General features: G+C 32.7%; 1 protein-coding gene across 12 annotated transcripts in view; it reads right to left on the minus strand.

The window, feature by feature from the left end:
- LOC118186693 (homeodomain-interacting protein kinase 2-like) overlaps positions 1–16793 on the minus strand; it is a 270441-nt gene that overhangs the window by 107672 nt on the left and 145976 nt on the right. For all 12 annotated transcript variants that reach the window (XM_085821621.1, XM_085821618.1, XM_085821619.1 and 9 more), the window contains one exon: positions 6321–6555. In XM_085821621.1, the coding sequence (XP_085677747.1) occupies positions 6321–6555 (235 nt within the window). The remainder of the gene's footprint in view (positions 1–6320; positions 6556–16793) is intronic.

A 16793-nucleotide genomic window follows, 5' to 3' on the forward strand; every position in this document is an offset into this window, starting at 1 on the left:
GGATGTTCTCCATTACATTTAAAATACTTAGAATTCTGGTCTTTCGGTAGTTCAATATGTGTTAAGTGAACTTCAACACACGAACAGCAAAGTTAATTAAAACAGAGAAATTGGTCATATCCGAAAATCTGACATAGAAAATATATCAGCGGGTGTCTTTGACATTTGTAGCAGCGGATTCTTACAGGTAATGAGAAGAGAGTTTTAACTTTGAAGATTTTCATTCAATGCACTTAGCTTCTATGAAAAATGCAGGGAATTCGACAGTAGCTTCAGATTTTTTTCGAAAACTGCTTCACTTTCGTTACTGGAATATCCAAGTCCAGCAATTCTTGCTTAATTTTAGCTTCCAAAATGTCCGCAGGACTTCCTCGTGTCACGATCATTCGCACGGTCTTTGGGCCTCCGGATATGACACTGCTAACACTGGCCATAGAAATGTCCTTGCTAACACAGGCTATATACAAGTCGCATTTAGATGCAGAGCTGAAGAAGATTTTGATCAAGTCCTGCGTAAGGATCTCTTTAAAATCATTATACCTAGAGAATAATTCCTTAAGAAACTTTCATGAAATGTACGGTCGTGAGCACTAGACTGACACTAGACTAGTCCTTTCTTCTCTTTCTCTTGTCGATCAATATGCACCTCCGTATCATTTTCTTCAGTATCTGATATAGGAATGAAGCCTTCCCTGAAATTCGATAGAAGCGTTATTTTTCTCTTTAATCGGCTTGGCTAACTTCATGAACTTCTCCTAGGCGTCATCATTTGAGATTTCGTCGGATGTCTTCAAATAAATCCCTTCGAAAAAGTTGATTCCATATTTAACATGGAAGTAACAATTACCGGCACTTTATAGTTTTTAATTTGCATAACGTCTTTTCTACATCGCATAAAGAAGCTATTTACTCGTCGAAATTTGACTATTACTTTTTATTCCGGTTTCCTTTCCCCCATGATTCACATAACGTACATGCGAAGTTTTAATGAAATATGTCAATCAAAATGGGCTCCAAATTTGTTTGAGAACGGTCATTTTAATTTTAACCGACCTTATTATAATTTTATATAAAAAGAAAGTAAGAATAAGAAGTATACGAAAATTATTTTTTATATGCTTAAATCTGTTTACAGTAGCTTGTTTAAAAACTCACAATATTTTAGTTTGAGTACCTTATTTCCCAAATCATACACAGCTATTATTTCCTGGCAGTTTTGCAATTCTAAATTCGTGTCGATTACTGGGACATACCTGCCAACCTCTAAAGATAAAAATTCAGAAGATTTCTCCCCCAAATTCCGAAGATTTCTTCAAAATTCAGAAGAACACGAAGAATTAATATCATGCTTTGATATTAAAAAAATAACAATTTATACAAATAGAAAAAAGAAAATTGCACTTAATTAGTAAATCTCAATTAAGTAGTAACTAAAAAATTTATTAGGAAACATAAAACAAGAACTTAATGTTACACAAAAAAAAAAAAAAAAAAAAAAAAAAAAAAAATATTGCTATGAATTTAGAGTGCATTTTTTGGCTTTAGCCAAAAATTCTTTGGAAAATTTCCTGTCATAACAATTAGTTTCCTCATAACATTTAGCAATTAAAATGTTTTCTAGAGTTTTTGGTGAAATTGAAGAACGAAACATAGTTTTGTTTTTCTTCACAACACTGAAGACTCTCTCGCACTCAGCATTACTGTGTGGAATTACGAGAATAGCACATAAAACTCTTGCTAATCTATCATATTTTGGTGTTCCATCAGCTCTTTTTATTCTTTTTAAGGTACCAACGAGGACATCAAGTCTATCTTCTCCAGAACTGGCAAAGTCTTCAAACTGTGCAGCAGAAAATTGGTTCTGTAGTTCATCTAAAGCATCATTATGGCATTCATTTTCTTTAATTGTTAACAAAAATGGAAATTTATCAATAAAAAAACAAATCTTTTCAAAAGATGAACTTTCAATTTGTTTCAAATTTGCCACTTTAGCATTTAAAAGAACTTCATTTTGCAAAGGAAACTTCCTTACAATGCAATCACAGGCTGAGGAAAAGTACTTTCTAACACATTGAAAAAATTCTTTTTTCTCATGATCTTTCAAAGAATTTACAAGTTCCCTGGTTTGATTTCCAATTATAAGATCATTGTCATCCTTTTGATTTGCCAAACTATTATAGGCAACACGAATCAACACACTGTTTTTCACAGCGCTCTGCCTAAGGATCTCAAGCATACATGTTTCAGAATTTTTCTCATTTTTTCTGCTGCCAAATTAATTAAGTGGCATGGATATCCAATAACAATTAATTCATTTTGTTCCTTTTTAAGGAAAGAGGCTACACCCTTTTTGTCACCCACCATGACATGAGCATTATCTGCACCAAATGAAATGCAGTTTGATATTGGGATGTTGTTTCAACTCATTAATTACCAAGGAGGCAATATTTTCCCCCATTTAACAATGGAAGACGCAAAAGATGAGTTTTCATTTCATCAGAAACATTACAGAAATATGTGACAACGATGGGGTAAAGCTTCCAATCGCTGTCGTTGCTGTTCTCGATTGACATCGAAAATGTTGAATTCTGGAGTGCAGCTATTGTTTTACTTTGTGTATCGCAAGCAATTTCGTTCACAATAGAAGATGTTTTCGTGCGAGCACAAACATATTTCTGAGCAATCTTGGAGTCGGGAAACATCCGTCTGAAAAGTTGACTGGCATGATCGGCAGCGCTTAGCGGCATGTTGTGTTCCATGAGGAATGCAGTAAACAAACACTCTGCCAAAATAACATCGGCATCCGAATTCGTAGCCGAATTTGAAAAAAAAATCATCCACTTTCTTTGACGTTGTCGAAGCCGAAGCATTAACTTCGTGCTTTTTAGACTTAACATGCTTCACAATGTCGCTTCTTCCACCGTGACTTATTATGAAGTCACACACGCACTCATTGCAAAATGCATAGTTTTTTCCTTTGAAGGATTCTTTAATTGTTGGAAATTAGGCTTTGTAGGCAGGCCGAAAATATTGAGAATACGGTTTTTTTGAACTCATTTCGTAACAACGACGTATTAAGAAAATTCGTAGCACGTGCAAACAAAAAAAAAAAAAAAAAAAAAAAAAAAAGAATGCGACAATTCAGGCTAAAAAAATAATCTGGAGCCCACAAAGAAAAGAGTGGGAGAAACAAGTTCAGCACATTGGATTGGCTGGTTAAGCGGCGAGTTGGGAGAAACCGCAGGTTACTGGATTCGAAGTAGTCGGTAGTTGGCAGACGATGCAATTGGCGAAAATCGCTGAATTGGCGAAAAATTCTAAAATTTCAACAAAACTCACTAAAAACACTTGCCACTCTGATTCGACAAATAATTATTTAGTTCTAATCATAATAAAAGTTCAGGTATTTCTCCGCTAGCAAGGCAGTAGTCGTCGTAAACACTGGCGTAAAATGAAGCTTGAAATGGTAATGATAATCTTTACAATACTTTCCAAATAGGTCCCAGCTTGAAGAACGTATATGAAAAATTAAAAGCACTTTCTTCACTACACATAATCACTGGTTGCCGAGCCATTTTGATGCTTTGCTTCGTTTATACTATAACTTTATCCTGTGGTTACTTGAACAAATTCTTCCACTAGTGATACCTTTTCCTCAAAAGAACACACGATGGAAGACTTTTCCAGTGTTAAAAAATAAAAAATTCAATTTGATTCTTTCCTCTTGGGCAAAAAAAAGTTGACTCAATCAAATTATGCTAGCGTGCTTGCCATTATTGGACGTGTAATGTTGCTACACTGCCACTTTCCCTGCTACTTACACACACACACACACACACACACAAACAAACAAACAAACAAATATTTCCAACTACGGCAGTTTTGTTCGATTACAACGCCAACAGTTCAGTTACGGGTTTAAATTTAGCAACTTGGGAAAATATTTGTTTGACAACAGTTATAAGTGACAATCAATAAGTGACAATAATAAGTGACAACAAGTAGCCAACAACCTCCAAAGCAGTCGCTACTTTGGTTACTTGAAAAGCCAGAAGGCAAAATGGCCTATTCTATATTTAATATATTGGAAGTGCCTATCTAAATTAACAGATTAATAAAAGGCTGGCAAATTTCCACCGTTGGTAGATTTTTGATCTTCTAGTGTATTATCCAAATATACTCTCAAACCATTACCACAATGCTACAGATTTTGTATATATGTAAGTAATTTTAGTGACATCATATGTAAATTGCAGTATCTCTTGTATAATATAACATGAAAAGCCTCCGGAATGCAAAGCTCCACTGGAAAAATAAGATTACAAGAGTAGCTCCATTTAATGCTTAGTTAAATGGCTATCTCGCCAAATGGTTATGCCTGGATGGTGATGGTTTTGGCGAATAATTTTTGTCACCAAATACGCCAAGAAATGTGAAAAGGACAGCCAAACTTGGCGACTATTGGCGATAGTTTGTATATTTTGCATTTATGACATTTCTCTATATAACTGTAATTGTGTTCAGAGAGCTTTGGACTGCAGAGTAAATTATCAGTCTTCACAGGACTAGAGCCATTGTATATTCAGTGGTTGGTTCGGCTTGGTAGGGGCCATATTGGTACTCTTGTGTCTGTGACCTTGGTTGCAGGGACATTACATGGTCAGATATAAGGGCTGTCTGGGGGGGTTGCCCCCGGTCAATGGTCGGTGATGGATGATGGTGAAATGTAAAGTCCCCGTGGGTTGATCGGGGAGTTTGGCACCCCTCTGGACAGCCTTTGGCAACTGAGTCTTTCCAAACAAAAACGTCAAAGGCTCATTGCTGGTGAAACATATAACTTTTATTAGTCTGAGCCTTATAAGTAACTGCAACTGTATATGCCTTCCAGCAATTTCAGAAATCGAAGATTGGAAATTTCTCAGTGGTTGAGGGAAAATTATGTAAGATTGGAGAGAACATTAAGTTCTCACTCTTTATTTTAAGTTGAGTTCGGAGTATTGAGATATCTCTGGATGAGCTTCGCTTATTCGCACTTTAGATGTGCTCAGCATTACTTTGTTTAATGTTCTTATTAGTTTGAAGGGGTAATTACTGATTACATTTTGTCATACTGAGAAAAGCAGCATGAGCACTTTTGTGAAAAGTTCCAGAACTGTTCATTTCTGTGTACATTCAATCCTATATGAACTCCTATGCAGGTAATGATACAAAAGCATAATACAATCATCAGCTAGTACAGCAATTTTGTTAAGAGCTGCATCCCTTTTTTTCTACATACATAGCAACAAATTTCACACATAATAATTTTTATTTATGTTATTTATGTTAAGTTTTATGTTAACTAACCCATTATCTTATTGTTTTTAACTTAACAATTAACAAACCCATTATCTTATTGTTTTTAACTGTTAACAACTAGGTGTCACATTCTACTTCTACTTTCATCAGCTCCCACCAAAATGCAAAGTAAATTAGTTAATGTGCATTAAGAATAGAATTCTTGATTTAGGATAAGAGCTTTTGGCAGCAATGGTGACCTTTGTGCTTTTCTTGCCCATCTCTTAAAATCACATAAAAAGGGTTTGGCCTTTTACTAGCTGTGTTGCTTGCATATTTAGAAGCCTGAAGTTTATATTTCCTGAAGCTTATATTTAGACTTGCTTTGTGAACTCCTATTATTGCTTATTTTAAATTTTACTTTAATATATTACGTTAGTTTAAATCTTGCAAGCAGAGATAACTGATTTGTATAACATGAGCTGTGCATTTGTATTAAGTTAATGTTTAAGAAAAATATTTATCTTGGAACTTCATCTGAGTTACAGTTACTTCAACTGCAGGCTAAAACAAGGCAATAAATCACCTGACAGTACATATGAAACTAGAAATTAATTTGTATTTATTACAGTTCCTTACAAATTTAGCATGTACTAGTACATATTAAACTAGAATTTAATTTGTAATTATTACAGTTCCTTACAAATTTAGCATGTACTATTATACTGACCATGTAAACAGCCAATATAATAGTATATGTTATTAATAGCAATAACTAATAGTTCACTAATAGTAAAATGGTTTAAACGTTAAGTTATAATGAAATATTGCTTTGCCCCTCAACATTCTCATTGCGATTAGTGTTAACACATTCAGCTAGTGACTGGAAGACCCGTGATTCAAATCCTGTAACAGCACGTTGATTTCTCGCACTTTCTCCTCCAAGAAACCCAATTTCTCTACAAAGTTACATGCTTAAATATGTAGCTTAATAAATATTATGCCCATTCAGTAAGTTACCTACTCAGTCATTGTTATCATACCTGGTAAGCATCATGTAATTTTATGGCTGCAGTCCGGATGACATTAGGATTAACAGGTACTTCTCCATTAGTAGCTGAACTCTTGTGGTTACGTGAACTGTAGCCATTACTTGTGGAGGGCACAACACTATTGCTTTGAGACTGGTCTAAGATGTAATTCACAGCATTCGAATTTCCTTCAGCAAGCAAATTGCTTGTGGATGTGACATCGCTCACTTGATTGGCATATTCCGAACTGAGGATTGAGAAAGAAAATAACATGAAATTAAGACATTGGAAGATTGAATTGAACCAGTATAACATGATTAAATAACATATATGTTTTAAAAGCTGGTTTTAATACTCTTAAATTATAATCATTATTATTTCAACTTAATCTGAAAACTCAGAAAATTTTATGCGAAGTGATAACAGTCTGCTGCAAAGGATTAACATTTTTAAATGTTTGAAGCTTTTTGAATAACAGAATCTTGCTAGAAAACTAGTTGGCTGCACACATATTCAGTAGATACATACAACTCGTGTTTTCACTAGAAAGTTTCGATTTTCTTTTTCGCATTCAAAAAGTCAACACTATTATAAAATTAAATCAAACAACCCAAATTTTTCATTTACTTCAGAAAATTTAGATTAAAAATAACATAAAATCCAACTGAAATTAATATTTGAAGTGTGTTTGTATGCTCATTTCCTTCAAATTTAGTCATTTTGGAAACAATTAATACTTTGATTTCAAGTTACTAGTTAAGAAAAATACACATACACAAGCACATATGTATTAAAATTTCAAATAATTTGTTATGCTAATTTTTATACCTGTACACATACCTCTATATTCAATAACTTACTTAACTACATGAAAGGAATTCCATTTACACATAATTAGAAATTACAGTAATAAATATATACCAAAGCAAAATCAATCACAATGTAGCAATAATATTTTTTTTCTTTGCACACAACAAGAATGAAATTCTGCATCTTGGAACAATAACAGTCATTACATGCATGGCATTTTTAAATATTAAATCTTATATTACACACACACACACACACCACATATATATATATATAGAGAGAGAGAGAGAGAGAGAGATCGATAAGAAAAGGAGAGGTAAAAAATAGCCTTGAACAGAGCCTTGTGAAGCCTTGAACACAGCCTTGTGAACCCTTGACCACGGTAGATTGACCATGTACTTATATCTTAAATTTTTCAGTATTTTGTAAATTGTTAAGGTTTTTTCACGTACCAATTTTGATTTTGTTGTATAAGTTTTCTAATTTATCTGTATAATATGTAGGTTTCTTCACGTACAATTCATTGCTTTATTATAGACTTTGACGTTTTAACTTTGTTTTACATGTAATATCAGGAATTAGATAGTTCAAATGTTCTTTATGGCTCTAGCTATTTTTAACCTCTCCTTTTCTTATCGATCTATTTTAAAATTTGCAGCTCAATGTGCATGCAATTTTTGACCAACTAGGTGTCACATTTTTATGTTTTACTACTTATATATGAATAAATGAAATACACTATATTAGTATTACAGTACAAAGTCCCTAACCCAGACTCGTCGATTCCGGATTAAGGGTTTTTCCGGATTATAGATCATCAATTTAAATCTGGTAAGATGGCATGCAGAAATTGTACAATTAAAAATATGAAACCATAATTTATGAAATAGAGCAAGTTTAATCTTAAAGGTTATCAAAATTTACAAAAAAAAAAAAAAAAAAAAAAGCTTAATATTTATTTGTTTACTTTATTAAACATTTCTTTCATTGTAAGATGTTTAAGTTTTTTTTTTTTTTTTGTGCTAATTGCGCATGCGTAAGTTTGTGGCTTTGAGGTCCGGATTATAGATCTTTCAGGATAATGGACGTCCAGATTACTGACTTTGTACTGTAGTATTAATGGGTGCAGCCCCCAGTCCACCTAGAAATGATATATATGTATGATGATTTATTTTGTTGTAGATAAATTGATATTAGATGACATGATTAGGGAATGCATCAATTCACTTTTTAATCATGGCCGAGAAAACTGCTGTGTAGTGGATAAATGGAATGAATTTTGGGAAGAAACATCACCAGCTTGGTTGTTAAACATCATTTATTTCTGGAAGACGATTTTTTAACAGCTAAAACAACAAGGGTGTTGAAAGTGCCACACAGTTTTAGATAAGCTATCTACATTTTATATAAGGAAGAATAGATAGCAGAGACAAAGCGGCACTTTACCAGCAGGCAGGCGAAGTGGTAAAAGAGGATGCAGAGTTAGTTGGAGTACTATTTATAATTAAGACACAATAACACGCTGAATAAATACTTACAGCTGAGGATGGTGGTTCGGTAAAACCATCGAAACTAGTCCTGTGAAAATTTTGAAAATATAACGCTGATTTTTGTTGTTTGACTTCTGAATTAGTACTGTTTATAAGTTTGGAAAGTCCTTGTTTTAATCCTGCATAGCAACTGGGCAAAAGATTTCACACTGTGGTTACTGCTGGGAAAGGTAATAAACTTTCTTGAGAAAGTTAATAATGTATTTTTTAGACTGTGAAAACTTATATATTACTTGCATGAAATTCTTTTGCATATCAAATGTAATAAAATTATGAATTAAAGAAAATGGTAAACCACAAAAGAGTATCACTGAATGGCAATGAAAAGGGGGGAATGAATCTTGAATTATTCTGGTGTACTTATTAAACGATTCCTAAGTGCAAATTGAAAATTTAAAATAATTTTACATTTTGAAATGAAATATCTTAGTCAATTTTTGCTATATGGAAGTCATAGTTCTTGTGTTTTACTTTGTATAATGAATATCAAATTCTCCTAAATATAAATGTATGAACCGGAAGACTATATAAAAAGTTAACTTTTGCGAATTTAAAAACGCCAAAACATAAATAATGATGTCATTTAAACAATTTTGTAATTGCAGTTTCATTGTGTTGCAAAAAACATTTGACCTACAATATATTCTCCATTATTGTCTCCAAGCTACTGATATCTATGAGTAACTTACCCGGGGTTGTATATTGTACTGGAAGAGGTCTATGCACTGGCATTTTCGGCACTAACTGTACAAAAACACAACCATGGCAGTTCCGCATGCTCTATATTTATTGTGCTGTGTATAATTAATTTTTATAATAAATTGCAAATTTCTTCCTGTTTGGAATCATGCAGTGAGATAGATATCAATGAAAACGGTGGCTGTTGCAATATGTAATTTTTTCTTATCAGTAACATTTCATGGAAATTATATTTAAAAAAAAAAATTATGCTTCATTTTTCAATAAAAGCTTTTATTAATGTGGTGCAGACATGAAATCAAATATAACAACCTGAAATGTAGCATTCTATAAATATCAGTCACGTCCCTCTCTTGAAACACTGGACAGAGCTTTAATGCTGATAGCAGAGACAGACTTACTTGAATAAATTCCCTCTGTCAATGCTTTACACCCATACAAATCTATTACTTATTACATGTTCTTCAGTATTATGGGGAAATGCTGAATTATTCATTATTACCAGGTTCATTCAATAATTCTAGAGTTCCAATTTTATTGGGTTGGCAACTAAGTAATTGCGGATTTTTTTTAGAAAATCAAAGACAATTTTTTCATGGAACTAAATAACTTTATTCTGTAATGTATTGCTCATTTTGATCAATGACATTTTGCCATCTTTCAGGCAGCATCATAATCCCACGTTCATAAAACTTCTGGTTTTTATTAGCTAAAAACTGAATCAGGTACGATTTGACATCATCATTATTATTGAAATTTTTACCATTCAAGGAGTTTTGAAAAGATCGAAACAAAACGTAATCAGATGGTGCAAGGTCAAGACTATATGGTGGATGTGGCAAAACATCCCAACCAAGCTCCAATAATTTTTGCCGAGTGACCAAAGATGGGTGTGGCCTTGCATTGTCATGATGGAATACAACACCTTTTCGATTTGTCAATTCGGGCCGCTTTTCTTCAACTGCATTGTTTAATTTCGTTAGTTGTTCAATGTAGACATCAGAATTGATCGTTTGGTTGGGTGGTAAGAGTTCAAAGTAGACAATTTCTTTGTAATCCCACCAAACTGATTAACAAAACCTTCTTTTGATGAATATCAGCTTTTGATGTTGTTTGAGTTGGTTCACCTGGCCTGCTCCACGTTCTTTTCCACTTGATATTGTTGTAAGCAACCCATTTTTCATCGCCAGTTATCACTAGTTTTAAAAATGGATCATTTTCATTATGTTTCTTTATCAAATCACAGCTGTTAATAAGTTGCATTAAATGCGTTTCTTTCAGTTCGTGAGGAACCCATGTATCGAGTTTTTGAACATAGACAAGTTGTTTTAAGTGATTTTCAATGCATGTATGTGATACATGAAGCTTCTCTGCAATCTCACATGTTGTACTGTGATGATCCGAATCGATTATTGCTTTGATTAGGTCATCATCAACTTCAACTGGACGACCAGAGCTTTTTTCATCTTAGAGTGAAAAATCACCAGAATGAAATTTGGCAAACCAATTTTGACACTGCCATTCTTTTGAGGCTTCGTCACCATAAACAGTACATAACTTTTTATGAGTTTGTGATGCGTTTTTCTCTTTGCGGAAATAAAAAAGCAAAATATGACGAAAATGTTCCTTTTGATTTTCCATTTTTCAACGAACGCCAACCGAAAACTACGCAACCGATCAAAAAACTTTTTTTACTGATTGACACCTGAATTGCCAACTATCAAATAACAAAATGTGTTTTACATTTGTACTACGTCTGCAACCCAAAAAATTCAACTGAAGCCATCTATAAGTGAAATCCGCAATTACTTAGTTGCCAACCCAATATGTACGCCAGTCAGAAAGTTAGTTGCACTTCTTTGTAAAAACTTTCTTTTAAAGGCTGTTTTGATGGGCGACATTTCTGACATTTAGCTGTATCGTGTGGCGTAGTGGCTTTTAACTCCTTCACGCCGACTGTCACATATACGTGCCAACAACGAACACACTTACCTACTGGCCGACACGCATGCGTGCCAGAGCATTTTTCCGTTTACTACTGACTGTCACGTATTTGTGCCAGTATCTTAGAACGTTTTTCAAACTATAATTTCTGCCACAAGATGGCACTGTATGTCCATATGGTTTCAGATACATGTACATTAGACCTTCTACTCGAAATGTGAGAAGCATGACTCACATACACGTGTTTTTGATTATATAAACAAAGGGGGAACTAAATGTTTCCGAATGGCGTGATTTATGACGTCTCTTTAAATCGCACTTTATTCGCAGGTGGTAGTTGTTTATTGTAAGTAGAAGATTTATATGCGCTAAAGCGTTGAGTATTTCGGTTTACAATTCAGTTTTTAGAAAATAATTAGATCTTATTAGACGTGAATTCTTTCTGTATTTACTGTTGCAATGTCGAAGCGTCGAAAATGTTTAACAGAGCATGAAATAGCAGAAATGATGCAAAATATTTCAGATATTGATTCTGAAATTCTGATATTCTGAAAGATTAACTGAAAGACGTTTTCCAAAACTTTGTTCAGAAGAGACTGGTAAGAAAATGAGACGACGATGCTTCGTTTGTTCACATTCCCGGAAAAATCCTCCAAAACGGTAAATGAGTTATTACGAGTGCAAGGAATGTAACGTAGGACTGTGTGTAGATCCCTGTTTTCAAATTTTTCATACGAAAAGAGAATTTTAAGTAATATATTTAGTTTTCAGATGTATAATGTTAAAAGTCATAAAATGGTGAGTAATTAAAATAAAATGTGTAAAATATGCATTTAAACAAGAAATAAGGTAATTAAAGTATATATATATATATAAATATTTATAAAGCATAAGCCGTTTAAATACTCTATAGAGCATTATTAAACAATGCATTTATACTTCGGAAATTTCATGGATTTAGACTTAGTAGCAAAAAAGCCCCCGGCCCTGGAGAGACGCTCGCATAAGACACTGCAGGCCTCCACAATAAGCGCGCGTTTTCACTACCCGGCTCGAAGGGCTTAAGAGGCAATTCTAGTTTGTCTGACAATCAGTCGCAAGCATGTCTGGACAGCTGCAAGTGGTGTCCAAATTGGAAATGTGTGCAGTGATTCACTTTTTGTAGGCGAAAATGTGTAACGGCTGTGAAATTTATCGGCAGTTGCATGAAGTTTATGGTGAAAATGCAATGTAACATCAAGCTATTGCAAAGTGCTGCGACATGTTTAAGAACGGATGTATAGATATTGACGACACTGACCATCAACTGCCACAAGCCACAAATTCTGAAATGCCTACTGGCGTGAATGAATGCATTCTTGCAAACAGGCGCATGTAAGCGCAATGTAAATGCAATGTAAGCGCGCGTTTTCACTACCCGGCTCAAAGGGGTTAAATAATGGAGGTAATTACATTTAAAAGTAGATTTTGAATGGAACTTTAGGATAAAAATAAATTTTTGTAAAATTTCTCTCCTGTTTTGGTTTTTAAAGCACTGCAACTAACTTTTTGACTGACCCTCGTAATTTAAATATTTTTTGGCCATGCCTATCAAAGAAGAAAACTAAATACCAAAAATACACATACGCAAATATATCCACTGTGAAAAATAATAATAATAAAAAAAAGATTCAACCCTTGTAATTTAGTCAAAAATTCTAGTCCCAGTAGAAGGTAAATAATGTTAGCAAATACAGTACAAAGTCTGTAATCCGGATGTCCATTATCCGAAATGATTTATAATCCGGACCTCAAAAGCCACAAACTTTTTTTTATGCTTTACGCATGCACGTTTAATGTTATGCATGCGCGTTTAATGTTTATGCATGACCGTTTATTACAAAAAAACGAAGCAACTTAAACAACTTACATTGAAAGAAATGTTTAATAAAGTAAACAAATAAATATTAAGCTTTTTTTTTTTTTTTTTTTTTTGTAAATTTTGATAACCTTTAGATCATAATTGCTCTTTATTTCATAAATTACGGTTTCATATTTTTAATTGTATAATTTCTGCATGCCATCTTACCAGATTTAAATTGATTATCTATAATCCGGAAAAACCCTTAATCTGGAATCGCTGAAGTCCCGATGAGTCCGGATTACGGACTTTGTACTGTAGTAATTGTATTTCCCCTATTACAGAACCTCAACATATCTGTGTCTCTATATTACCGATGTTTAACACAGCTGAGTTTTAACATACTATATAAGGTTCACGACATCGTAGCCTTATACTGTATGCCTATGCTTAGAACTCAAGACATTCTATTTGTTAAGACTTTTATGGTATTCTAATACCATCCAAAGCCTTTCCAAAATTCAGTTAAATCATGTGGCAATTCCATGCATTTTGATGTATCAAGTATGCCCTTCAAAATTGGACAATGGACCATCATAATAATTATTCAATTTTAGGACACCAAATATGATACAATAAACCTGCTACTCCTCTGTCTTTTTCATACATACCTGCTAACTTTGCAAGAGCAAAAAATCAGGGAAAACATTTTTTTGGGGGGAGGAATTAGAAAAAGCGTAAATTAAATATTACAAGGCAATTTGACATATGTCTGAATATTCTGAAAGAATTATAGATGGAGGGGGGGAATTTAAAAACATTTATTTAAATTACGGGATCAAGGCATTAAAAAATTATCAAAAGGAAAAGTAAAGATATTCTTAAAAATGAAAGAGTGAAAGAAACACAATATTTTTCATTTTAATGTCAGTTTTAAAAAAGAATAATATGTATTGTAAATTTTTGTATCATTTGATACTTGATTTGGTACTTCTTGCTTTTGTATACTGTTATAACATTATGCATTGATTTTATTTGTTCACTGCATTGTTACCTTTAAAGTGCATTTTAATTCAATTTGTGGTCAATTGTATGTGGTTATTTCTTGAACAGGAATACAGATCTTCTTATTCTAAACCTATCAACTTTTAAATTGTAGAAATAGGTCTTCTATATTCAGATGTAGGAAAAATTTCCTAGAGGGCTTTGGAAACAATTTTTATCGCCAAGTTAGCGCCATTTGGCAACTGCTCACTGACTTGTTTGGAAGCTTTGGGAAAACCAATGTTAAGCGACACCATAATGCATATAACTAAGGCTCCTATAGCAAGTAATTTAGTTCTGAGTTATTTCAGACCCAGTAATTCAAAGAGTGTTTAGAGCTCTAGTTCAGAGGTGGATTAACCACTCAGCAAAAAAAGCAAGCACTTCATGTATCAACGAAAGGGGCACCATTAAAAAGTACTTAAGAGACTCAGGAAAGGGGACATTCCAAAAATTTCCCATTGCCAAATTTACATTAAATGTACGGTGCAACTAAACCAAGATCAAGAGAGAAAGAATAGAGAAATAAATGTACGTAGGGTAACTAAAAACTTTTAAATGGTTAGAACCTCTAAAAGTCTTAATCCAACTCCGTCTAGATGGCACTACCATATTCTATAACTGTTTTCGTTCACTTAAGTGTTTTGATGTTTAAGAAGTCAGTTGTGTATCTCAAAAATGTGTAACCGTTCATCACTATATAGTGTAAATAAGTTATAAGTGGGTTCTTCAACAATTTTGAAGGGCTTTTCCGGATTTTCTTAACATTTCACAATATTGATCTAAAATGCCTTCAACTACTTGAAGAAGCTCAGAACTACTTGTAGAACCAAGTAAGAAATTTTTATTATTATTTTGTTTTATAAAAACCAAGTAAGTATTTTATTTGAAATGATTTATAACTTTATTTTAAAAAGAGCTGAGTGAACCGAGTTTTAGAGTTTACTCTGTGAGATCCATCGGTATTCCTCGATATTTCTTGCGGACCTGAGCTCTGCGATCTCATAGAGTTATTTGCAGCTGCTATTTTTCCTAGGTACTATTACTAACTGCAATCAATAGTCAAACTGGAGTAATTATTTGAATAGTAATTATCTTCAAATAATATTTTAATTAATTATTTATTAATCTCCTCGTATGTCGCAACAATAGTACATTACTTTAATAATATCGTAAAAATATTGAAATATACGTTTTAAAAAAAAAAAAAGTCATGAAATTCGCAAATCGCAGAATCAAAATTTTGAAATTACAAATTGATCTCACAGAAGATACCTGCCCAACTGGAAAAAAATAAAGAAAAGTTCTATCTTCCGTTCTAATCGGCCGACCGGCGAAACTCAACTTCCATTTTTTTTAAAATTAAAAGTGAGATTATTTTTAGATTTACATATAGCGTAGTCCTAACATAGGTATTTTGACACGAAATCGAACTTTTCTGAAACTGCATGCCGATTATATTTCGATTCTACACCTTACGTTACGGAAAAGAGTCATGTTTTGCAAAATTCATACACGCAGTTTTTAAAAACAGCACAATTTTTAGTTTCGTGATGTTAATTGAATTTGGTGTACAATTGAAGATATCATCTTTTAAAATTAAATATCCTTGCTTTCTTCTTTCATAATCTGAAATTTTAGTTCAACCCAAATAAAATTCAGACATTTTTTTCTGATTTATTTTTAAAAATTTGATCTTATGTAATTTTTATAAATACCTCGGGAAAAAAAAATTCGATAATTCTACTAAATTTTCACACAATCTTAAAATAATTTTTAGGCATATTTCCAAAAAGTAAGAATTTTTACTTCAGAGATATATGTAAATTTAACTATTAAAATGTTGGGCAATGATTTCAAAATTGGCGTATAATTGAAAGTGTTAATGATTCAAAATCTGAGTTCATTTTGCTTCCTTTTGTTTAGATTCTTTTCATTTGGATGTACTTTCTGCTCTTCTTTATTTTCAACAAAATCTAATACACTGATTTTCACCAAAGTAATATTTTCAACGTTTTAATTTTTTAAAAACATAACATAAATTGTAACTGTATAAAATTTTTCAAGTATACTATTTAAAGAAAAATGACAATTCATTAAATTTCAAAGTAGAAATTTTGGTTCCATTTAACATATCTGCATTTTTACCTGCAGATATTTTAAAAAAGCAAGTTTTATTATGTTAATTTGTTTTCACCTAAATATGTTAAGTTTTTGCATTTATATAGCTGAATATTACTAAATGATAAAAGAAAACAGCTGTCGAATTCATAGTAAATCCAAAATTATTTGCAGCATGAAAGGGCATGGTTCCAGAATTGCATATTTTAATAAACTTCAGCTTTTTAAATATGAGATTTATCTCAGAGAAATAATTTACGTATTACAATTCTCTCCTAAGCTTGCGAAATCCTTAATTATTATTTCACTTGACATTTTTCAGTGAAAAAAGTACTTAATGGTTCATTGATAATTTACTGCTACAGTGAAAATTTGAGTGCAGATGGTATAAATAGGTTTTAAAACCTGGGGTAATAAAATTTTAGTTTCTGAAAATATTTCACAATGTGCATTAACTTATCCACAGAAAATATTCAT

The sequence above is a fragment of the Stegodyphus dumicola genome, chromosome 8, assembly GCF_044657685.1.
Source record: "Stegodyphus dumicola isolate Sdum_Otavi_A_Nest chromosome 8, ASM4465768v1".
NCBI lineage: Eukaryota > Metazoa > Arthropoda > Arachnida > Araneae > Eresidae > Stegodyphus > Stegodyphus dumicola.